Source organism: Pongo pygmaeus, chromosome 6, assembly GCF_028885625.2.
Source record: "Pongo pygmaeus isolate AG05252 chromosome 6, NHGRI_mPonPyg2-v2.0_pri, whole genome shotgun sequence".
NCBI classification, from domain to species: Eukaryota; Metazoa; Chordata; class Mammalia; order Primates; family Hominidae; genus Pongo; species Pongo pygmaeus.
The window spans coordinates 141,399,201-141,423,703 of NC_072379.2; the positions used below are offsets into that span (position 1 = coordinate 141,399,201).

General features: G+C 43.7%; 2 protein-coding genes across 4 annotated transcripts; one reads left to right on the forward strand and one right to left on the reverse strand.

Annotated features, from left to right (window-relative positions):
• Positions 1 to 1,914: 1,914 nt before the first annotated feature.
• LOC129040064 (uncharacterized) lies at positions 1,915 to 22,369 on the reverse strand. Of its 3 annotated transcripts, XM_063667913.1 has the most exons (9): positions 21,978 to 22,369; positions 21,710 to 21,819; positions 20,510 to 20,641; positions 17,003 to 17,217; positions 16,057 to 16,122; positions 13,850 to 13,908; positions 12,257 to 12,754; positions 3,270 to 3,407; positions 1,915 to 2,691 (listed from the first exon to the last, which is right to left on the reverse strand). In XM_063667913.1, the coding sequence occupies exons 1-6, from the start codon at positions 22,041 to 22,043 to the stop codon at positions 13,895 to 13,897; spliced, it is 603 nt and encodes a 200-aa protein (XP_063523983.1). In that variant the 5' UTR covers positions 22,044 to 22,369; the 3' UTR covers positions 1,915 to 2,691; positions 3,270 to 3,407; positions 12,257 to 12,754; positions 13,850 to 13,894. The 3 variants fall into 3 exon arrangements, with proteins under 3 accessions (XP_063523983.1, XP_063523984.1, XP_063523985.1); XM_063667914.1 differs by lacking the exon at positions 12,257 to 12,754; XM_063667915.1 differs by lacking the exons at positions 12,257 to 12,754; positions 13,850 to 13,908.
• On the forward strand, positions 5,170 to 5,491 carry LOC129040079 (small ubiquitin-related modifier 2-like). Its single transcript, XM_054493963.2, has one exon. It carries the CDS (start codon positions 5,178 to 5,180, stop codon positions 5,463 to 5,465), a length of 288 nt encoding a protein of 95 aa, XP_054349938.1. The 5' UTR covers positions 5,170 to 5,177; the 3' UTR covers positions 5,466 to 5,491.
• Positions 22,370 to 24,503: the final 2,134 nt, after the last annotated feature.

Consider the following 24,503-nt stretch of genomic DNA (forward strand, 5'->3'; position numbering starts at 1 on the left):
AACATCCGTCCATGACTTTTCAAGGCTTATGGCTTAATTCTTCTCAGCACTGAATGTTCCATCGTCCAAATGTACTATAGTTCATCCTATAGTTCATCCATTCATGCACTAAAGGACATCTTGCTTCCGGGTTTCGGCAGTCCTGAATAAAGTCGCTATAAAACATTCCTGTACTAAAGGACATCTTGCTTGCTTCCAGGTTTCAGCAATCATGAATAAAGCTGCTATAAAACATTCCTGTACTGAAGGATATCTTGCTTCCAGGTTTCGACAGTCATGAATAAAGCTGCTGTAAAATCCATGTGCAGGCTTCGTGTGGTTTTCAGCTCCTTTGGGTAAACACCAAGGAGCACAACTGCTGGATCATAGGTTAAGAGTATGTTTAGGAAGAAACTTGCCAGAATGGCTGTACCACTTTGCACTCCCAACAGCACTGAATCAGAGCTCCTGCTGTTCAGCATGCTTTTTAGCAGCTGTAGACTCTAGTGCGCTTGCAACTCATTACTGATGTTGGTAATTTCAGGGTGTTTTTTTTTTTTTTTTTTGGCTAGAGGTTTATCAATTTTATTGATCTCTCAAATCAGCTTTTAGCTTTATTTTCTCTGTTTTGTTTCATTCATTTCTGTTCTGGTATTTAATATTTCATTTCTGCCTCTTTGTCTAACTTGCTCTTTTTCTGTTAAGATGGAAGCTAAAGTCATTGAGACTTGTATCCTTTTCTAATATAGGTGCTTAATGCTATAAAACTTCCAAGTACTGCTTTAGCTGCATGCCACACACTGTTGTATTTTCATTTTTGGTCAGTTCAAAATAGCCTTTTGATTTTTTTCTCTGACCCATAAGGTATTGGGAAGTGTGCTAGTTTCTTATAATATTTGGAGATTTTTCCAAGTGTCTGTTATTGATTTCTATTCTACTTTGCATGACTTGAATTTCTATACGTATATCACACCTTGCTCAATATCCCAGAATACGGTCTATCTTGGTAAATGTTCCAAGTATTGTGTTACTGGGTAGTGTCAATTAGGCCGAGATGGTTGTTTTTCTGTCTACTTGTTCTATCAATTATTGAGAGGTGTGTTGAAATCTCTTACTACAATTGTGGATGGGTGTACTTCTTGCAGTTGTAACAGAACTTCAAAATAAAGGCCACAAAAACTGATAAACTGGGATTATTTCTTCTTGATAAGTTGAACCTTTTATTCATGAAATGACCCTCTATATCATCTGTAGTAATATTCTCTGTGCTGAAATCTACTTTGTCTATCTATTCAGATGTCTTTCATATATCTTCCCATGCTTCTATTTTTAATGTATTCATAAAGTGAGTTTCTTATAGGCAGCATATAGTTGGATCTTGCATTTTTATCTAATCTGCCTTTTAACTGTGGCATTTACATTCATTACACTTAATGTGATTATTGACACTGTTGGATTTCAATCTACCATCTTGCTGCTCTTGTTTTCCATATGTACCATCCTGGCCTTTGAAGTCAAATGACAGATAAAATATTTAGGATGTGGCGCTTAAACTGTTTTGTGGTTCAGATAAAGTATCTGAGTGCATCCCCTGCAATATGAGACCATCTCTGCTCTTAAGATGTGGTTTGGGAGGAAAATTCACTTTATATTTCAGAATTTTTAGTATATGCAGGTGATTCCCAAATGTATTCTCTCTAATTGAGCTACGTCTTCCAAGAGTCTGACCTCTATATTCAACTGCCGGTTGAGCAGCTCTCCCTGGGTGCTGCACAGGCAACTTCAATGTCCAGTATCTAAGGTCACACAGCTCAAGCTAAGAAACTGGGACGCGTCTTGAGAGGCAGAGGACTCTACCGAACCTACTGGGTCATCACCTGAATCCAAGAGCATGCAACACACCTCAGACCAGAGGCCCCAATACAAGACAAAATATCCTAAATAATCAAAAGGATTCTTTATTATGTAGATTGTATCATAATTCATCAAAATAATTTTATAATAGTTAACTGCCATACTATCTTATAAATGATGCCTTCTGAAGTTAAACATAATACAAATTCAGTTTTTTAAAATGATCTGCTTACAACATACTAAACAAATAATAGAAGTTTTTTTTTTTTTAAAAGCACTATCTCCTATGAAGTCTAACAAAGGAAATCATGACAAGTTCCTGATCAGATAAAAACCACTGCATCATTAAAGGGGATTAAAAAGAGACATAAATAAATCTGAATAGAAATATCCATTTTCCTGGGTTTTATCCTTCTGTACAAGCCTGATTCTAGGGTTAAAATGATACTCTGGTTTGCCTCTATAAGCAAGAAATTCCTTAACAGCAGCTCAAAAATGACCTTAATGTCTGGGTGAAACATACTTCTTCACCTGTGGACACAGAGCTCCCATCTCTGTCAGACATGTGTCACCTCTGCTAACACACCCAGGCATCTCCAGGAGGACAGAGAACTGTCATCCTCTCCAAGATGGCTCTGCTCCACCCAACCCAGGCTTTCCTAAAGCCCCAAACTCCACACGGGAGGCAACGCCTGACGAAGCAACGTTCCTGCCACACCATCCACCTTAACCTTCCAAATGCCACTGCTGTGAAGAGGAGCCATCGCAGATCGCCATGGCGACAGAGCCCTTCTGACCCAGGGGATCCACTGCTCTCAGGCACTGTCCAACCGACACCTGGTATGGCCAATTGTTTTTCTGAAAAAAAGGCAGCAAGAAAAAAATACTGCCAATTACTGGCAAAACATGGAAATCCAGAGGAGATATGGAGCATTTAAGAATTCAGATTAAGGGATACAATAGCCCCTCTTATCCAAAGGTTAGTTTTCTGCTGTTTGTTATCTGCAGCACAGTACAATAAGATATTTTCTGACCGCAATCACAATTTGTATTATAGTATATTGATTTGTTTTTATAGAGAAAACAAACAGGCTGTTGGGCAACGGCGATCCGCCCACCTCAGTCTTCTCAGTGCTGGGATTACAGGCGGGAGCCACTGCGCAACCACGGTATGTTGTTATAACTGTTCCATTTCATTTGAGTTATTGTTGTGAACCTCTCACTGTGCCTAATTGATAAATTTTATCACGGGTATATCTCTAGAAAAAAATACAGTATATACAGGGTTTGTACTACCTGTGGTTTCTGGGGGGACCACTGTACTGCAGACTGAGAAGACCACCCCCCAAGGTAGAAAATGAGTTCATCTGCCACACCCCCTCACTCAACCTTGTGGGCCTCTGCGCATTCTCCCAACATCACCGAGCACTCCTCACCCCAAAGGTCCACTGCTGGGATCCTCCTGACCCGTGGCATTTCATGAGCTGTGCCGGGTATGATGAGCGAGTCTCTGACATATCTAGACAAAGGAAACTATTTAAAACCAATTCATGCTCTTCATTATAGATCCAGATCTAGAGAAGAAAAATAAAATAAAATTTAGATAACGAATTTTAAGACTGAACAACACTTTGCATATTCTTCCACATATTGATTCTGTAAGGTCTCAAAGCAGAAACAGACCAATGCACTAGACTTACAGGGAAGCAGATTTCAACTTGGTTCATTCCACTTCAGATAGCTAAGGCAGGAGAAAGTGAGGTGCTATTCTGCAAAGAAACCTAAGCAGTGGCTGAATTTTGTTCATTGAATTTGACTGAATTAACTCTTTTCCAATTTTAGGGTTTAACAATTACATAACTCTCTTAATTCCTGGACTGTGTAGGTGACACAGGAGCCCGACAGCCTCTGGCTGACCCTCTGGAGACAGAAGGGCACACGGCTGCCATTTTCACCGATTCCTCATCAGTGGGGCAGTTAGGAAGTGCACAGGCTGAATCACAGATTATCTTCAGGAACACAACTGGGTGACATGGCAAGTGCAGTGAACAACTCACTCTCCAACATGCGCCATCACTACGCTCAAAAGGAATCTATTCTCTTCTGTTCTCCTATTTACTCATTGCTTCAACTTATAGAACCCAAATGGATGTGTGCAGTGTTCAGTAATATGAAGACCCTCTATCAGAGTCGTAGGGAGAGAATTTTCTGCAACACTGCTATTGTCTCATAGCCTGTGTGTCCAATAAGGGAGCTACTGGCCACATGCAGTTATTGTACACTTGAAATGTGCCTAGTGGCTGCAGAATTAGCACAACTATGCATATAAGCATAACTAAGCAATAAGCATAACTAAGTTATCCTTAGAATAGGATAACTCCATCACCCCAACTTATATTTTCTGGAACAAATTTCAGCTCTCATCTCACTGTGACCTACAGCACTGAAATTGCGTCACCGCAATTTTAATACTTCCACAACATTGCCACCTCTTCTACCCAAAGATGCACAGAAATCCCTTTTTTTTTTTTTGAGAGAGTCTCACCCTGTCACCAGGCTGGAGTGTAGTGGTACAATCTTTGCTTACTGCAACCTCTGCCTCCCAGGTTGAACCAATTCCCCTGCCTCAGCCTCCTGAGTAGCTGGGATTACAGGTGCGCACCACCACACCCAGCTAATTTTTTTTGTATTTTTAGTAGAGATGGGGTTTCACCATGTTGGTCAGGCTGGTCTTGAACTCCTGACCTTGTGATCCGCCCACCTCATCCTCCCAAAGTGCTGGGATTACAGGCATGAGCCTCTGCGCTGGGCCCCAGAAATCCCTTTTAAACTACATTTTCAACACATGTATCACCTGAGATAGTGGGCATGAACTCTTCTGGTGGAACGTTTGATGAAATAACGTAATGATGAAGTATACATTATTTACCAAAAAGCCCAAGTGGCTTTTTTTTTTTTTTTTCATTTCTGAGTGACACCAACCCACCACTAAAATAGAAATGAGACACTACAATTTATGAGATTAGACTGCTGTTACATTATGCTATTTTATCAGACATAAACGAGTTTGAAATTACTGTTCTAAACTGAAGTAAGTTATTTGCTGATTTTTAGGCCCGTTTTAATATTATTTAGGAGACATACGTAAGCTGAAATTAAATTATGTGAATGGAATGAACTGAAATTCTGTAGTGCTTCCCTTGGCCATTTCTAACAAATTCCTATGGCTCGTAAGTCACAATTCATTCCATATAATATTAGAAAGTACAAATAATGGTGTAAACAACTAAAATGCTCTATGACAATGAGCAGAGGTAGGAAAAACATACACTTCGGCGCTCGCCATGGCCGACAAAAAGCCCAAGGAAGGAGTCAAGTCCAAGAACAACGATCATATTAATTTGAAGGTGGCGGGGCAGGATGGTTCTGTGGTGCAGTTTAAGATTAAGAGGCATACACCACTTAGTAAACTAATGAAAGCCTATTGTGAACAACAGGGATTGTCAATGAGGCAGATCAGATTCCGATTCGACGGGCAACCAATCAATGAAACAGACACACCTGCACAGTTGGAAATGGAGGATGAAGATACAATTGATGTGTTCCAACAGCAGACGGGAGGTGTCTACTGAAAAGGGAACCTGCTTCTTTACTCCAGAACTCCAAGATGACATTCTCAATTAGAAAACTGCAATTTGGTTCCACCACATCCTGACTACTACCATATAGTTTTCTCTATTCTTTCATTTCGCCCTTCCCCGTTCCTTTATTGTACATAAAGTAGCTGGTATATGTGCACAAGCATATTGCATTTTTTTTTTAACTAAACAGCCAATGGTATGTTTTGACTGACATCAAGTGGAGACGGGATGGAGAAAAATACTGATTCTGTGAAAATACCCCCTTTCTCCATTAGTGACATGCTCATTCAGCTCTTATCTTTATAGTCCAGTAAGTTATTTTGCTCTCACTGTTTCAACAAAAAAAAAACGACGACACAAAAATCCTTGCATACCTTGTTCAACTGCAGAATTTTAATGTTTTTCATTTATCATTGTAAAACCAAGGACAATTTTATAACTTTTTTGTACGTAGCTGTTACATGTAGGGCAATCTGTCTTTAAGTAGGGATAAATTACTCTAAAACAAAAAAAGAATCCTAGATAGTTTTCCCTTCAAGTCAAGTGTCTTGTTGTTTAAATAAACTTCTTGTTTAAAAAAAAGAAAGAAAAGAAACCCCACTGGTAACTTTCTAAGGAACTGCCAAAACTTCACTTTATAGTTTTGTAGGTTGCAAAAAAATAATCTGATGTCCAAGATCACCAGAGGAACAACACCTGTTCCCCCCTCCTATCCAACAGTCTCTCTCCTGAGTGCAGTGACTTACTTGCGGAGGAGGAATAAACACAAAAGAAGAAGAAAAAAGCAAGTCAAAGGACATAAATATGGGTGGGTAGATGTGGCTCCCTGTGACTTCTCTTACGGAGGTGTGCCCTACCTCACAGTCTTTTATACACAGACAGAAGATAGTCACCATTTTGGACTTTCTCTTTGTTCTGCTTTTTTGGTTTTGATTTTTACTTTTTCTTACTTTCTTACTTCTTTGTACTGACTCATATTTCTCCACATTACAAATGTAATAAATTAACTAAATGCAACAAGAAACAGACATAAAAAGGGCTGAAAGTAAATTAATGGCACGGAAGAAAGTATGATCTGAAGCCAGGTGTGGTGGCTTAGGCCTGTAATCCCTGAGTAATCTCAAAAAAAAAAAAAAAAAAGAAAAGAAAGTTTGTGATCTGAGAGACCAAAACAGACACCACTTTATCGACTAAGTTGCACTCAAAGCTTCAGGAAATGAAGTTACCTATGGCTCTGATCTCACCACTGCACTCCAGCCTGGGTGACAGAGTGAGACCCTGTCTCGAGACACACACACACACACCCCCCCTAATCTCAGTCTGTCCAGCCTTGACTAATCAAAAGGGCCTTCTGGTTACAGAAGAGGTATGCTCTTTTGTAGGACAGGGAGAGACCAGCAAGCTTGTTCACAGACTTTCCTCATCCTCTGCTTAGTTTTCCAAGAACCCTCACAGTGGAAATGGAGTCTCTGGGAAAATGACCTAAATCTTTGGGTTACCAGGGAGAAATATGCCTCCTTTGTCAATTAATAAATGGAACACCTGCCTTAAAATCCAGGGAGTTCTGCTAGAATGAATCACTCCCTAAGACCCTGACCTATGCACGGAACATGAAAAACTGAAGTTTAACTGGGCGCAGTGGGTCACGCCTGTAATCCCAGCACTTTGGGAGGCTGAGGCGGGCGGATCACCTGAGGTCAAAAGTTCTAGACCAGCCTGGCCAACATGGTGAAACCCCATCTCTACTAAAAATACAAAAATTAGTTGGGCATGGTGGTGGACGCCTGTAATCCCAGCTACTCGGGAGGCTGAGGCAGGAAAATCACTTGAACCCGGAAGGGGGAGGTTGCAGTTACTTCTAGAAGAATTTCCATTAGCCCTTTGAAATCCTTCAACATTCATGAAGGCCAAAGAGTTTTCACCTAATTTAATCTGATGTGTATGTGACCAGTCTTTCTAGGGAATAGAGACTCCCAAACCGTTCAGCTGGGAAGTGAGGAGAGAATTTATTACTCAAAATCAAAGGGAAATGAAAAGAGGCCAACATAGAATGTCATTATTCTTTCTTGGCGGGGAATGGATTCCAGAGTCATTCTGTGCCCTTTACATGACCTCCTTATTAGCATCTAAAAGCTTCCAGTGTAGGACGCAGCCAGCTAGGTTCTCTTCTAATGTAATAAAATTTGCTTCAGCAAATCTTATGCAGAGCCATCTCCAGACTCCAGAAATAACAGGCTATAAATTACTGGATCTCCCATTTGATATAATGAAGTATAAGCACGGTCCTGAATGACTCCTCTACATACTACTCTGGGTGGCTTGAAGTGAATTTGATACAAGAACTGGAGTGAGCGCAAAGCAGAGCTAGATCTAGGATTGATGTGCTTGGGCCCAGCTCCTCACTACTCACCTATGAGTCCAGTTCCAGAACCCAAGTAGAGCGTGGGGAAACAAGGCTCCTGACTTTTTTCCCTAATGTCTGCATCTCTTTCACATTTCTTATCTCCTTGCAAAGAAACGAAACAGGCTCAACTGAAATAACTAAATGATTAAACCCTATACAGGGAATCTCCAAAGACTGACAAAATATCATTCAAAACTGTTACACAGACAACCTTGAGGATGACTTGATGTACCAGTGATCTACAATATTTGGGATCATTCCAAATTCCCGTCACGGATCTGCCTATATCAACACAGGAGCCAAGGACCAACCATTCAAATGGGCCCTGCTGCCAAGCCTTTTTTTTTTTTTTTTTTTTTACAATGCCATCTCTTCATATTGTTCCATTTAACAAAACTGGAGCCCTTCATCTATCCTTAAGTCCCTTGGCCAATGGTACAGAGCCAGAGTATGCTACTCCCTAGCAGGAAATCAACAGGATGACCTACTCAACACCATTCAGAAGATGCTAAGACCCATGAATTGCAACAGGAAAGAAAAGACAGAGAATTAGTCAGACAGGTACATGCTGTGCCAAAAATGCACTACAGCCCCCACCCAATTCTGCCTAATCCTAGCTGGGCTGACACCAACCTGATGAGACAGGCCTATAAGATCTCAAACTAAAACAGAAACTCCTGAACTGGGTTCTTTCGAACCCAGGAAGCAGCAGTAAATCATTAAAGAACAGATAAGTTCTTAAGGTGAGGGACAGTTTCAGATAAATGGAATGCTGGTAGAACACAGGGCCCAAAGGAGCAAAAGTTAACCTAAGCACAGGTAGAACCTTGTTTACTAGAGTATTAGGCATGGGTTGGGGCAACTATTCTAACCAGAGAACTGGCTTCAGTGAGGGCAAGTTGGCAATCCAAGGTATAGCATGCATAGGGCTGGCAAAATTCAGGGTGACTGAAGCAAAAGCTTCAGAACCAGAAAGACCACATCTAGGGGTAGAGCACAAAACTCTCAAGAGATGAATCTTTGTAAGAGTGAGGCAGAACTATATTGCAGTTTTAGGAGATCTGTTGGTGCCTAGCAAGAGCTTCAAATGGGCTATATGCAGGGATGCAGGCTGTAGTCTCAGGAGAGGAGGTTCACAAAAGTCATTCAGTCCAAGACCTCAAACTGTGTTCTCTACTAAAAGGAATCAAGGTTCCCTAGAGAAATGGCTGACTCCATGTATGGTGCAGTATATTGATCCTGGAACAGCTTTTTTGCCAGAAAGCAAGGAAGCCATCATAGTCCAACAGGATCACGTCAAAAAGACATGACAGTCAACTTGAAGAGATAATTATTAACCTAGATGAGACAATGTAAGCATCCAAAACAATAAAGACTGCAATGGCCTGAAATACATCAAATGCAAACAATAATCTTGTTAGTATGTTAATTGTTTTCACTCTCTGAATCTTTTTTCCCCATTTCTTTGGCAGACATTTTTACTTGTCTTGGAAGAGTAGGTGAAGAGCTGTTTTTAGGACTCTTTGAAAGGGTACAGTATGGGTGACACTCTTGGCTAATGGTAACATCCAGGGAGCTGGGGTCAGCGTGAGCTGGAATCAGTTCAAATTAGCAAAGCACTGGTACTCAGTGGCAGGAATACAAGTGAATACAAGGAATACAAGGAATATCATGTTCATAATGGTATTCAGAAAAAAACTACTGGACATTAGAGGGAAGGTTACTAGGTCACTAACTTCCTACTCTGAAAAGTGACTTAAGATGAGAGATAGGGTGGAGAATTAGCTATTTATTCAGTTTTTCCTGTACGAACATAAATTTTTAGAGAGACTGAAGCAGATGAAACAAATCTGGAAAAATGGAGGTAACTGCTTAATCTGCGGGTTGGGTGCATGGAGGTTCAACATATTTCTTTTGTATATATTTGAACCCCCGACAAAAAAAGCACAAGACAGAATATGAGCCAAGCAGCTTAGGGTTTAGGCAAGGCTTCTGCCTACAAGAGACACTAGGATATGAGGGGTAGTTTTAGCCCTGATGGGCTGAGCCAACTGGAGGTATAGAGGGAGGTGCTAAATTGCAGAGGTATCATGTTGCTCAGCACTTGATCAAATCCTAGATCCTAGGTCTGCTTGGTAGCATGCTTCCTAGGTAGTGGATCTGAGGCTACCTATAGAACTTCCTTTGCAGTCATAATTCGCTCAGAAACTACAAAAGTGCTTGCTCTTGAAAATGGAGTCTGTCTTTGTCCATTTCATGCTTCTATAAAAGAATACCACAGACTGCATAATTTATAAAAAGGAAAAAAGGAAAGAAAAAAGGAAGGAAGGAGGGAAGGAGGGAAAAAGGGAAGGAGGGAAAAAGGGAAGGAGGGAAGGGAAGGAAGGAAAGGAAGGAAAGGAAGGAAGGCAAAGAGGGAAGGAGGAAGGGAGGGAAGGAGGGAGGGAGAGAGAGACGGAGGGAGGGGAAGGGAAGAAAAGGGAGGAGAAGGGAAAGGAGGAAGAAAAGGAAAGGAAAGGAGTCAATTTTATTTCTTAACAGTTCTGGATGTTAGGAAGTCCAAGGTTGAGGGGCCTGCATCTGGTAAGGGTCTTCTTGCTGCATCATCCCACTACGGAATGCAGAAGGAAAAGAGAGTGCAAGAAAGCAAGAGGGCAAAAGGGGCTGAACTCTGTTTTATAATAAGCCCACTCTGTGATTACTAATCTATTATCACAATAACAACATTAACTCATTCATGAAGGCTATTTTATTAGGCCCCACATCCCAACTGTTGCATTGAGGATTGAGTTTCCAGCACATAAACTTTGGGGGACACATTTAAACCACAGCAGAGCACTTATGTTAATTCAACCAAGAGGAGCTGGGAAAATCAAAGGCATGAGAAAGACAGCAAAAGCCAGCAGAGAGAAATGCACAGGTTAAGGAAAAAAGTCACAATGAATCCTGTAGTGCAGGCTACTTTATCAAAAGCACCTAAAAAAGATCTCATTAACTCCCCCAGCTCACCTCCACCCACATCTAAAGAGCCACACACAGCACCACCAAAGGCAGCACAATGAGAACAGCATTCTCCTCAACAGACAAGCTGGGAGTATCTAGACACCTGACCTCAATAGCTCCAGAACAGCCCTAAAACAGCTCCTCCCTAACCACCACTCAAGTCACCAGCTTGGAAAGTATTCAGAAAACCCAAATCCTGACACACCACTATGAAACAACTTAAAACAGCAAAGAACAACCCATTTAAACACCAATGCCAGCTGCTGGGAAAAAAAGGAACAATGAGTAGAGGAGAAACAGACCTCTTGGGGTCCACCAAGACCCAGTCTCTCAGCTTCAGCACTTTCAAATGCAGAATCCATACCCCTCTGGGGCCTGTGGAGCTCCACAAGGCATGTTGTCCTCAAAGATAAATAAGCAGGCAAGCTGGCTAGAAAACCACTAAGGGTATTATTCTTTAAAGAATCTTTATAGGGTCAAAGAGGAATGGGTCTTAACTGGCTATGTGAACTCCCCACAGATTCTGAGGATGATGTCAGTATCCCTTTCCAGATGTGTTTAACACTTTGCAGTCACTTGTATTCCTGCCACTGAGTGCCAGTGCTTTGCTAATTTGAACTGATTCCAGCTCACGCTGACCCCAGCTCCCTGGATGTCACCGTTAGCCAAGACTGTCACCCATACTGTACCCTTTCAAAGAGTCCTAAAAACAGCTCTTCACCTACTCTTCCAAGACAAGTAAAAATGTCTGCCAAAGAAATGGGGAAAAAAGATTCAGAGAGTGAAAACAATTAACATACTAACAAGAGAGCAAAAAGCAAAGGGGGAGGAGAAACTAGGAAAATCATATATGGGCTCACACCTATTTCCAAAGCTGGGCTAATGTCCTTTTGCTTGTGTCTGAATAAGGCATCAATTTTAAGCTGCTAATAAAAAAAAAAGAAAAAGAGAAAGAAGCAGGCCCAGGCCCGGCGCGGTGGCTCATGCCTGTAATCCCAGCACTTTGGGAGGCCGAGGCGGGTGGATCACCCAAGGTCAGGAGTTCTAGACCAGCCTGGTCAACATGGTGAAACACCATCTCTACTAAAAATACAAAAAATTAGCCAGGCATGGTGGCGCATGCCTGTAAATCCAGCTACTCAGGAGGCTGAGGCAGGAGAATTGCTTGAACCCGGAAGGCAGAGAATGTGGTGACCTGAGATCACGCCATTGCCCTCAAGCCAGGGCAATGAGAACAAAATTCGGTAAAAACAAAACAAAACAAAACCACCATAAAATAACTCAGACTTAATTAAATACGACCCTAGTGGTGAATGACTAAAGATGGATTACTCATAACAGAGATAACAGTCCAATAAGAATCCAAGAATCTTACCTTTTAGTAACAAAAAAATCCTTTCCTTCGAAAGTAATATCCTCTCAAGGCCAGGAATTCCATTAGTAGAAAGCTTTCCTAAAAAACAAAATTCCTGGCCAGGCATGGGTTCACGTCTGTAATCTCAGCACTCTGGGAGGCCGAGGAGGGAAGATCACTTGACATCAGGAGTTCGAGACTGGCCTGGCCAACATGGTGAAACCCCATCTCCACTAAAAATACAAAAATTAGCCTGGTGTGGTGGTGGGCATCTGTAATCCCAGCGACTTGGGAGGCTAAGGCAGGAGAATTTCTTGAACCCAGGAGGCAGAGGTTGCAGTGACCAGCAAGCTTGCGCCATTGCACCCCAGCCTGGGTGATAAGAGTGAAAACTCCATCTCAAAAAGAAAAAAAAAAAAAAAATTCCTTTGGGAAGGACTTCTACATAAAAACCTTCAACATGAGACTGGAAAAAAGGGTATGGGATCATCACTGGACCTTTGGCTTTTACAGCTCGAGCTATAAGAACAAAAAGAAAAAGGGATAACATTTAAACACAGTATGTAGAAAAGAATAATTATTCAATCTGTATTGGTCTTTAACTTTTACACTTTGATCTTTAATTCTGTTATTGTGATTGAGTCCAAAGAAAAATAGTATGAGTAAAATAAAAAGAACACCAAAAATGCTAATATTCTGTTTACCAAAGTCTGTAGTGAAATATCCCATTAAATCCAAGTGCAGTGACTCACACCCATAATCCCAGCACTTTGGGAGGCTGAGGCGGGTGAATCTCCTGAAGTCAGGAGTTCGAGGCCAGCCTGGCCAACATGGTGAAACCCCAACTCTACTACAAATACAAAAATTAGGCAGGCGTGGTGGCAGAGGCCTGTAATGCCAGCTACTTAGGAGGCCGAGGCAGGGAGAATTGCTTGAACCCAGGAGGTGAGCTTGCCATGAGCTGAGAGATCATACCACTGCACTCCAGCGTGGGCGACAGAACAAAACTTCAACTTACAAAAAAAAAACACAAACAAAAAGAACCAGCTAGCAGGTGACATTTGCTACAGGGAGACTAGGGATATGATCTTGCTGCAATCCTTCCATTTTAGTAAATCTAAACAGTGCGAATCCATTCTGTTTCGTCCCCATTCCACTCCAGAGCCAAAACAAGAAAATCAATTATATTTCTATTTCTTTAAAAACATATCTAACTAAATCATCTAATTAAAAGATGATATGCATGGTTCCATACTCTAAAAGAAAACTTATGTCCTGCATATCATGGACATTTGATGAATGCGTATTCAGTTGACTGCTGTAGACTTCAATAATAACCTGTTCAATGCATTATGCCAGATGAATCTTGCATCTCAAAAGTAGAACAAATATTGTTCTTTCAGTTTTGTCTACCCATAAATGCAATATTTACAATAAAAAGAAAATGAGTTTATGGTTCTAGAGAGTATGAGAATGTTGACAACATGAATTCTGTCCTAGGACATAATTAATCCTTAGAGGCATACTATTTCATGTGGAAGCTATCATTAAATCAATGTTAAGTGTTAATTACTTCACGTAATCTTCTAATCTGACTTACGACTGAAGACGTACCTCACGAAGCTGATCAATCAAGTTGTAAATCTTCACCTGTTGAATTCATAAGTTCATGTCTGAAAGGTGAGAATACTTAATATTCACTAGGCAATATTCCGCAAAGTAATATCCACTAGTACATATTTAATATTTCATCATGAACTGTGGGTGTGAAGAGAAAAGACAGGCTGGGCACAGTGGCTCACACCTGTAATCCCAGCAGTTTGGGAGGCCGAGGCAGGCAGATCATGAGGTCGGGAGTTCGAGACCAGCCTGGCCAACATGGTAAAACCCCGTCTGTACTAAAAATACAATAATTAGCTGGGCACGGTGGCAGGCACCTGTAATCCCAGCTACTCGGGAGGCCGAGGCAGGAGAATTGCCTGAACCCAGGAGGTGGAGGTTGCAGAAACCACAATCACGCCACTGCATTCCAGCCTGGACAAAAGAGCAAGATTCTGTCTCAATCAATCAATCAATAAAAATATAAGGAGGAAGCATTTACCGTGTATTTATATGTCTGGTATTATGTGAAGCACTTTACTATCTTATCAAATCTTTGGGACAGATCTTCAGTCTCATGACCACAAAATAGGAGACTAAAGCTCAGACAGGAGAAGAGACATGGCCAACCTGTGTCCCCAGGGCCTATGGTCTTGCCACTAGGTTACAGTGTTTCCAGGTATCACATGTTGTGAGATTTTTGCTTTAAAATGAACCAAAAAAAACCAAAGGCGAAAAAGGCATAAGCTATTAAAAAGTGGGAGAAACACTAAGAGAACCTTAAGCATGTAACTAAAAATATTATGGAAATGTTATTGAATTCATTAGCAAATTTAATGCTAGGTTTTCATTGAGAAGTAGGTTATATTGCTCATGATGAAGAAAAATGTTCATTTTAAGTATATTAACATAAATACCATCAATATGGTTTATCATGTTTAAATGTTCACTTAAAGCAATTCAGTTGAAATTCTGCATATCATACAATTTTATAGTTTGCTAGTAGGTTACAAGTAAATAGTCATCCAAATAAAAACATCATGTGTTTTCCACTGGTTGTTGCTCTTTTTAGGTGAGCATTTGATGTATACCAACAGAGAGGATAATAACAAATCGCTAATTTCTTTCATCATTATATAAAGGTGGCTTCAGGATAGAAAAGCATAAGGGCAATGATGAATTTGAAATCTAACATCAATTCAGTGATGCATCAAGATAAAAGTAGAGACAACAGGGGCACCTTGGTGAGTACTGAACATTTTATTTATTTATTTATTTTGAGATGGAGTTTTGCTCTTTTTGCCCAGGCTAGAGTGCAATGGTGCAACCTTGGCTCACCACAACGTCTGCCTCCTGGGTTTAAGTGATTCTCCTGCCTTGGCCTCCCGAATAGCTGGGATTACAGACATGCGCCACCACCCCGTCTAATTTTGTATTTTTAGTAGAGAGGCGGTTTCTCCATATTGGTCAGGCTGGTCTCGAACTCCCAACCTAGATATCTGCCTGCCTTGGCCTCCCAAAGTGCTGGGATTACAGGTTTGAGCCACCACGCCCAGATGAATTCCAAATTTAACAAAGCAGACTAAGAGAAACAATTCATTTAAAAAAATAATATTTGGCCAGGCATGGCGGCTCACACCTGTAATCCCAGCACTTTGGGAGGCTGAGGTGAGTGGATCAGGAGGTCAGCAGTTTAAGACCAGCCTAGCCAAGATCATGAAACCCCGTCTCTACTAAAAATACAAAAATCAGCCAGGCGTGGTGGCTGGCGCCTGTAATCCCAGCTGCTCGGGAGGCTGAGGCAGAGAACTGCTTGAACCTGGGAGGCGGAGGTTGCAGTGAGCCGAAATCATGCCACTGCACTCCAGCCTGGGTGACACACCGAGGCTCCGTCTCAAAAAAAATAAATAAATAATTCAATGAAATCCCTAAGATCCAGGGCTTTGCAATAAATATGTAAATAAATTTCCAATCTCCATACTGAAAGTTTAAAAGAAATGCTAACTAATAATTAAAGAAATACAACTTTTCCTCAGCTTTGCAGCAATCTAGAAACAAAGTGTGTAGACACTATAAAGCACCTTACAAGGAGAAACGTGTAAGGATGGCATGACTCGCCGGCAGCCCTGGGCTTGTCCACGGTACCTCCATGATGAACAGTAACTCCATTGTGTAAACGCCCATGAACATAAGATTACAGGACTTTTCCAGTTTAGACATACCATATTTTCTTTCAGACAATTCTTCAATTTGTTTACGTAGATCAGCGATACGATTATTCCATTTCTCTGAAAATCAAGCAAAAGTTGATTCTCAATAATACGTCCCTATGTCAGAGCAGCACTAACATATAATGACTTATTTCATATATTTTACATTCTAACAGTCCATATCATTTTACTGCTTTCAAAAAAAAATTTCCCTTTTTTGGTGGTTCTTAGAATTGGTTTAATGGGAGACTATTAGAGAAGCTGAAAAGCAGGAGGGCAGAAAAGTTCAATCAAATTAAACACAACAACAGGGAGGTCACAATGAGGAGGTCTCCAGAGGTCTTTTAGCAAACTTCCTAAAACATGTCTCAGCTGTGTGAATAAGACTTTACAGCAGCCGGGTGCAGTGGTGCAGGCTGTAATCCCAGCACTTTGGCAGCAGAGGCAGGTGGATCTCTTTGAGCTCAGGGCAAGAGAGCCAAAACCCCCCTCCCTAGCCCCACCCCCACCCCGTCCCTACCAAAAATACAAAACAGCAGGGCATGGTGGCGGGCGCCTATAGTCCCAGCTACTCAGGAGGCTGAGGCAGGAGAATCACTTGAACCCAGAAGGCAGACGTTGCAGTGAGCCAAGACCACACCACTGCCAGCCTGGATGATGGAGCAAGACTCCACCTCAAAAAAACAAAAACAAAAACACAAGGTTAAGAGGGACCCCAGACCTTACAGATACAAGTTTAAGAGGGACCCCTAAGCAAAAAATGCCAACCCTTTTTCTCCCAATCATTGAAACACCAGGAGGGTGTAATAGTTTTGCAGCCTAGCTGTAGCAGGCTGATGCCCCCAAGATGCCCACATCCTAATCCCGGGAACTGGTAAACATGACCTTATATGGCAAAAGGGGCTTTGCAGATATAATGAAGTTAAGGGTCTTTGGCTTTTGGGGTTGATGTACTCACCCGGATCCTTATAAGAGCAGAGCAGGTGATGGAGAAGGTGGGAGGTATAGTGACAGAAGCAGGAAACTCCAGTCATTCGAGACGGGCAGCACAAGCTGAGGAGTGCAGGCCACCTCCACGGCCAGGAAACGGATTCTCCCGCAGAGCCTCGGAAGCCACCGAGCCTGCTCCCAGCTTGACTCGCAGGACTTGCTGTAGAATTGTGGCCTTCAGACCTGGAAGGGGACACATTTTGGTTGTTTTAAGTCACTAAGTGTGTGGTCATTTGTTGCAGCAGCCACAGGAAACGAGTATTGTAGTGAAGCCTCAAAACTCCCCTGAAGGGGCTGGGCTCAGTGGCTCATGCCTGTAATCCCAGCACTTTGGGAGGCCGAGGTGGGTGGATCACTTGAGGTCAGGAGTTCAAGACCAGCCTGGCCAACATGGCAAAATGCCATCTATACAAAAAATACAAAAATTAGCCGGGCATGGTGGCACATGCCTGTAATCTCAGCTACTCAGGAGGCTGAGACAGGAGAATTGTTTAAACCCAGGGGGGCGGAGGTTGCAGTGAACCGATATTCCACCACTGCACTCCAGCCTGGGTGACAGAGCGACGCTCCATCTCGAAAACAAAACAAAACAAAAAAACCCCACCTGAAGGTTTCCAGTTCTGCCAGCAGTCTCCCACCCAACCCCCAGAAGCAGACATTCCATTGCTGTGGGCCATGGACAGGCAGAACGAAGCACCTCCTCATGGCAGAGGCCTACCCAGGAGAAACCCAAGTGAAGGCACTGCAGGGCTGGCCCCTCTCTGCCAAGGCCATATTCTTTTTTTTTTTGAGGCCCAGTTTCACTCTGTCTCCTAGACTGGAGTGCAGGGGCACAATCTCGGCTCACTTCGACCTGCCTCCCCAGTTCAAGTGATTCTCCTGCCTCAGCCACCTGAGTAGCTGGGATTAAAGGAGTGTAGCATGCCTAGCTAATTTTTGTATTTCTAGTAGAGATGGGGTTTTGCCATGTTGCCCAGGCTGGACTCGAACTCCTTGCCTCAAGTAGTCCATCTGTCTCAGCCCCCCAAAGTGCTGGGATTACAGGAGTGAGCCACTGCACCCAGCATTTGCCAAGACCTTTGATGGCAGGTTTTTTCCAGGTGATCAGTCCTTGTCTGGTATGGCTCTGCCCCACTCTCCTTCTCACCTAGTTGGAATCCCTAGCTACTTTTCAGTAGAGGAGAGTGTGTACCCTAATCCCAGCTTGGTTCAGATCTGCATTTAACTCATGGAACCTGGCTGCTCCCCAGGTCCTGAAGAAAAAAAGGGTCTCTCTGTGGGTATGATAAAGGATGGGCCTGTCCCCAGGACCCTGTGAGAGGGAAGCCCAATGTCCCACCAGGTTGGCAGGGCTGGGGAAGGGAAAGTGTTATTGTAGCCCCAAGAAAAAAAAGAGGCAGCAGAGGGAGCAGGACAGTGCTCACATGGAACTCATGCCACTGCCTGAGTGAGGGGAGGGAGGAGTGCACACCAGTGACGTCAGGGGACAGAGAGGCGCAGTTCCAGGACGGCTTTCCCCCTCACTTCCTGCCATGTTACTCTGATTGCCTCCAGGTGAGCCTGCCCACTTGTGCCCAGGGGCCTGTAGAAAACCACAGCTCCCCATGGTTACGGCCCCAGGAGTGGGGCAGAGCAGGGAGGAGTCCTGGACAGAGAAGAGGCAGGGGCAGGAGGGAGTGGGCCTCAAACTCCAGGAGGGGGCCCTTCTCATGGGTCCTGCTTTCTGGCTTCTCCTTCCTTACCCCTGGGCTGATCACTCAGGGAAGAACTCAGACAAAGTTTCTCACCCTCAGGCCCAAGAGGTTTAATTACTGGGCCCTTAGGGAGGTGTGAGCCCCCTGAAACGATGCAAGGTTTTGTTTTGTTTTGTTTTTTGAGACAGAGTTTCGCTCCTGTCACCCAGGCTGGAGTGCAGTGGCGTGATCTCACCACACTACAACCTGCGCCTCCCGGGTTCAAGTGATTCTCCTGCCTCAGCCTCCGGAGTAGCTGGGATTACAGGTGGCTGCCACCACGCCTGGCTAATTTTTTGTATTTTTAGTAGAGACAGGGTTTCGCCATGTTGGGCAGGCTGGTCTTGAACTCCTGACCTCAGGTGATCCGACTGGCTCCACCTCCCAAAGTTCTGGGATTACATGAGCCACTGTGCTTGGCCACGATGAAAAGTTTTGTGTGGAGAGCATGTACATGCCTTTCTGGGAAAACAGTCCACAGCTCTTATTCTCAGCAGGCTTCACGGTCAAAAAAGGTTAGAACTCTTGCTACAGAGCTGTGGAAGCAGCTAGGTGAGGGGCCTGCCAAGGGCACTCTGGGCACTACCTGGGCACTCTCGAGCCCATCATCCCCTAGGCAGGCTGCACTGCTTGGTATTTGCAGAGCTGAGGGGGTGGGGCATGTGGTGACTGTGAAATCGCCCTGAGATGACCCACAGTCCTCAGCTGGGAAGTGAGCGGTGCATCTCCTGCAGCGTCCTCCATCCCTAGAGCCATGAGGCCAGGAGAACTGGCCCTTGCAGCAAGTGAAAAGCCTATTATTGACTCCCTCCCTAGCCATGTAGACAGTGAACCAAGACACTCATATCAGGTAAATGCCTTGGTCTCTGTCACCGAGGTGACCAGTAGGCATTCCCAGATACAGTGAAGGTCCTCACACCAAGATATGCACCTGGCCACCTGAGGAAACAGAAAGGACTATCTGAGGGGATGGGGCTGAGCTGGGTGTGGAGTGGTCCTTGTGGGTCTTGGTGAGTGGGAGGTGGAGCAGCATGAGCCAGGCCTCGAGGCAGAAGGACAACCAGGAGACAGCCTGGAAAAAGTGCTGGACCCACAAGGGCTCAAGGCTGGCCAGAGGGGAGGTGGGATAGGCTGCAAAGTCCTGAGGTCTGAAGATTGGCCCTGGCAGGAAGAAACCAGGTAAGGTGGGGTGTTACTTACACCCTCGGGGCCAGATGCAGGCCAGAGCCAGCCAATTACCAGGCCCTTAGGGAGGTGTGAGCCCCTTGAAATGATGCAAGGTTTTTTGTTTTTGTTTTGGAGACGGAGTTTCGCTCTTGTCGCACAGGCTGGCACCTTTGCCCAGAGCAGGCACCAAGATTTCTGGCTCTGGGTGTGACCTCAGTCTGGGGAAAAGCCCCAGCCCCCTACAGGACCACCTACCCGCTAGACTACTTCAGGTGCTGAGCCCAAGCCAGGGGCAGGAAGCTAGACTGATGCCTAGGGTAATCCCAACAAAGTCCCTGGTTCCCCGCAGCTATGGGGCTGAAGGGGAATTACAGCCCAAACCCCAGATGCTGGCCCTCAAACTAACACTGAGTCCTCAGTGCCCACAGGGAGATACAATCAGTGCACTTTCCAGATGGGGAAATCGGCTCAGAGAAGTGCAACAGCCTTGCCCAATGCCCCAGACCAGGGCTCCAGGCCCAGAGTGTTCTTTTGTCACTGTGTCCAGAGGGCAGCAGCTGCTGTGATGTACCCACCTGAGCCTGGCAGCTTTCTCCAACTTTGGAAGCCCAGGAGCATGGCCCCTGTCCACAGATGCACCTGGCATGAGGCGTGCCCAGAGGGACAGAGGCAGATGATTTTCGTCTCCTCCACTGGATTGTGAGGGCCTAGAAGGAGACAAGGATCTGCTTGAGAAGGCAGTGAATAGTGAGCAACCTGAGACAGTGCCCCTCTGGATGGATCCGCAGTGCCTGGATGGAATCTGGCTCAGACAGAGCTCAGTTCTGCAGGTCCCTGAGGCATGGAGAGTTCACAGCTACCAAGTGTAGGAGTCTGGATTCAAAGCCAACAGCATGACTCCAAAGTCCCTGCCCTAGCCCCTGGACCACCCTTGCAGGCCCATCAGATGCCCAGGCCAGCAGCACAGCCGGCCAAGACCAGGGAAACTTGGGGAGCCTCAGAGCACCCCCAGGTATTCCAACCTAATCCTGGTACCCCTGCCTCTCACCACACTTCTTCCTGCTTTAACCTCAACCCCTACACAAAGCCTGGGCCACTTAATGTGGCATCAAACAGATGCCTCAACAAATCAGAGTCTAATCTTGAAAAAAAAAAAACTTAACAGATATACAATTGCACGTTAGAATGCTAAAGACCATAAACATATAACAACTTAAAGTACACATAAATTCAATATATATCCAATCATTGTGACTATGACACAGTAGAATATTAAAATACTATTTTCAAAATGTATACACGCTTAATGTTCTATGTATTCAAACTGTTTATTCAAAATACAAATCATCAACATAATTTGCCACTAATATTCAGTCCCTTCACAGGACACATGATTCACCGGGAGTTAATAAATTAGCAGCCGGCAGGCAGTGACACACAGCAAAAATGAAAACCAAGAGGTGAAACAGTTCTGAAATAAAGGTTTTAAAGCTAACAGAAATCACTGAATTACTAAGTCACTGGCACTAATTTTGAGCCAACTAACTAATTAATATGAGATGATACAATGTCCTATACTTTGGTAAATACAGACTATGTTTAAACAATGTTTGTAACGTGACTTTCAAAATGCTCCTGGCTTTACAAAGATGTGATTAAGATGTAGTAATACGTGCTAAACCATTTCCCCCTGCAGAGCATGTGGTAACTTTCATCAGTCACACTGAGAGTCCAGAAGATAAAGGAAAATGTCGTGGATTTCGCTGAGAACTTACCAGAGTTGAACTCCCTCATTTTCCACTCCCCAGCATTGGCGGGTTCTGGGACTGGTGGCTGTGGTGGCGCGTTGGTCTTTGTCTCTTAGAAGGTGGGGAATAATCATCATCTTGAAAAAGAAAAAATGGTCATTACTGAAGGAACCATCTTAGGTTACAGCCACCTCTGGGTCAATTCCCAACATTCAAAAGCTGAGCAGGGCTTTAAAGCTATCTTATTAATAATTATTTCTGTACTGCGAACTTCAGCATACTTTTTTCTAGTTACATTTGAAATGTTATTCTTTTGGGATGTGCTCAAGTGAATACTGCTTTTTCCTCTGTCTTGCTTCATTACTTTTTAGTTTGCTTCATTTGAATCATCATTGTAAGTCTCCCCTTCTCCTCAAATAACTTTCAAATTGCTGCCAAGAACTATGTTCTATTTTAAGGCTTTTGAGAAAAAACTTTCAATGAAGATAGCCACCTAAAGTTATACAAATATAGAAGAAACGGGATAAAATAAACCTTAGATTGGAAAAAATATTTAAGATTATACAAAATTCAAGCATAAACAAGGGAAGCTGAGTAACTGTATGTTCAAATACTTTTAACAAGTGCAAAACATGTAGGCTTAAAGAAATAGAGCTGGCCAGGCATGGTGGTTCACGCCTGTAATTCCAACACTTTGGGAGGCCAAGGCAGGCAGATAACTTGAGGTCAGGAATTCGAGACCAGCCTGGCCAATATACTGAAACCCCCTCTCTACTAAAAATACAAAAATTAGGCCAGGAGCGATGGTTCATGCCTGTGATCCCAGCACTTTGAGAGGCCAAGGCGGGTAGATCACCTGAGGTCAGGAGTTTGAGACCAGCCTAACCAACATAGAGAAACCCCGTCTCTACTAAAAATACAACATTAGCCGGGTGTGGTGGCACATGCCTGTAATCCCAGCTACCCGGGAGGCTGAGGCAGGAGAATCCCTTGAACCTGAAAGGCAAAGATTGTGGTGAGCCGAGATTGTGCCATTGCACTCCAGCCTGGGTAACAACAGCGAAACTCCGTCTCAAAAAAAAAAAAGAAAAAATTAGCCAGGCATGGTGGTGCATGCCTGTAATCCCAGCTACTTGGGAGGCTGAGGCAGGAGAATCGCTTGAACCCAGGAGGCTGAAGTTGCGGTGAGCCGAGACTGCACCATTGCACTCCAGCCTGGGTAACAGAGCAAGACCCTGTCTCGAAAAAAAAAAAAAAAAAAAAGAGAGAAAGAAAGAAAGAGGGCTACATTATTTATGAAACAGATAATGTTAACTCAGTCAACAGAAAGCCTGTGTATAAATGAGCAGTGAGATATTCAAGCACAGCACACACACACTTCTCAGGACAGCTGTCGTGAGAGTTCCATGCTCTTTTCCTTCTGGATACGTCAGCAACTCACTCTGCTATGATCCTGCAACACATCTCATGTTAGAATTAGAGACATCTGGGCCAGGCACAGTGGCTGACACCTGTAATCCTAACACTTTGGGAAGCCGAGGCAGGCAGATCACCTAAGGTCAGGAGTTCGAGACCAGTCTGGCCAACATGGTGAGACGCTGTCTCTACCAAAAATACAAAAAATTAGCTGGGCATGGTGGCGCGTGCCTGTAATCCCAGCTACTCGGGAGCCTGAGGCAGGAGAATCGCTTGAACCTGGGAGGTGGAGGTTGCAGTGAGCCGAGATCGTGCCACTGCACTCCGGCATGGGTGACAGAGCAAAGCTCTGTCAAAAAAAAAAAACAGAAAAAGAAAAAAGAATTAGAGACATCTGGATGAAATCAGCTGCCAGTCTCACAAAGTGTTGGGTAACATCCTATTAAGATTGCTGCTTACACATCATCTATAAAATACTGAAAATATCATTTTAAGAAATCTTTTTTTTATTTTGAGACAGAGTTTTGCTCTTGTTGCCCAGGCTGGAGTGCAATGGTGTGATCTCGGCTCACTGCAACCTCTGCCCCCTGGGTTCAAGCAATTCTCCTTCCTCAGACTCCTGAGTAGCTGGGATTACAGGCATGCACCACCACGCCTGGCTAATTTTGTATTTTCAGTAGAGACAGGGTTTCTCCATATTGGTCAGGCTGGTCTCAAACTCCTGACCTCAGGTGATCCACTGACCTTGGCCTCCCGAAGTGCTGGGATTACAGGTGTGAGCCACCATGCCTAACCAAGAAACCCTTATTTGAAAACAAGCCAGGCGCGGTGGCTCATGCCTATAATCCCAGCACTTTGGGAAGCTAAGGCGGGTGGATCACTTGACGCCAGTAGTTTGAGACCAGCCTGGGCAACATGTTGTAACCCCATCTCTACTAAAAATATATTTTAAAAATTAGCTGGGTGTGGTGGTGGGCACCTGTAACCCCAGCTTCTCAGGAGGCTGAGGCAGGAGAATCACTTGAACCTGGGAGGTGGAGGTTGCAGTGAGTGGAGACCATGCCACTGCACTCCAGCCTGGGTGACAATAGAAAGACTCCATCTCAAAAACAAAACAAAACAAAACAAAAAACCACTAAAAAAAAGACTCCATTTAAAAAACAAAACTAAACCCAAAACCACAACACAAATGTCGTATACAAACGAAAATAATTACTGTGTTAAACACAGTTTCATAGAAAATAAAAGACCAATCAAATACAATAAGCTGCCTTTTTAGATAGGTATGTTATTCTTCTTTTACAGCTAAAGAAACGGGCTCAGAGAATGTTATTTGATTGCCCCGTGTTGCATCTCTGGACACTGCAGCTGAGATCAGACTTTGTGTGTAACTCCACTAGCCTAC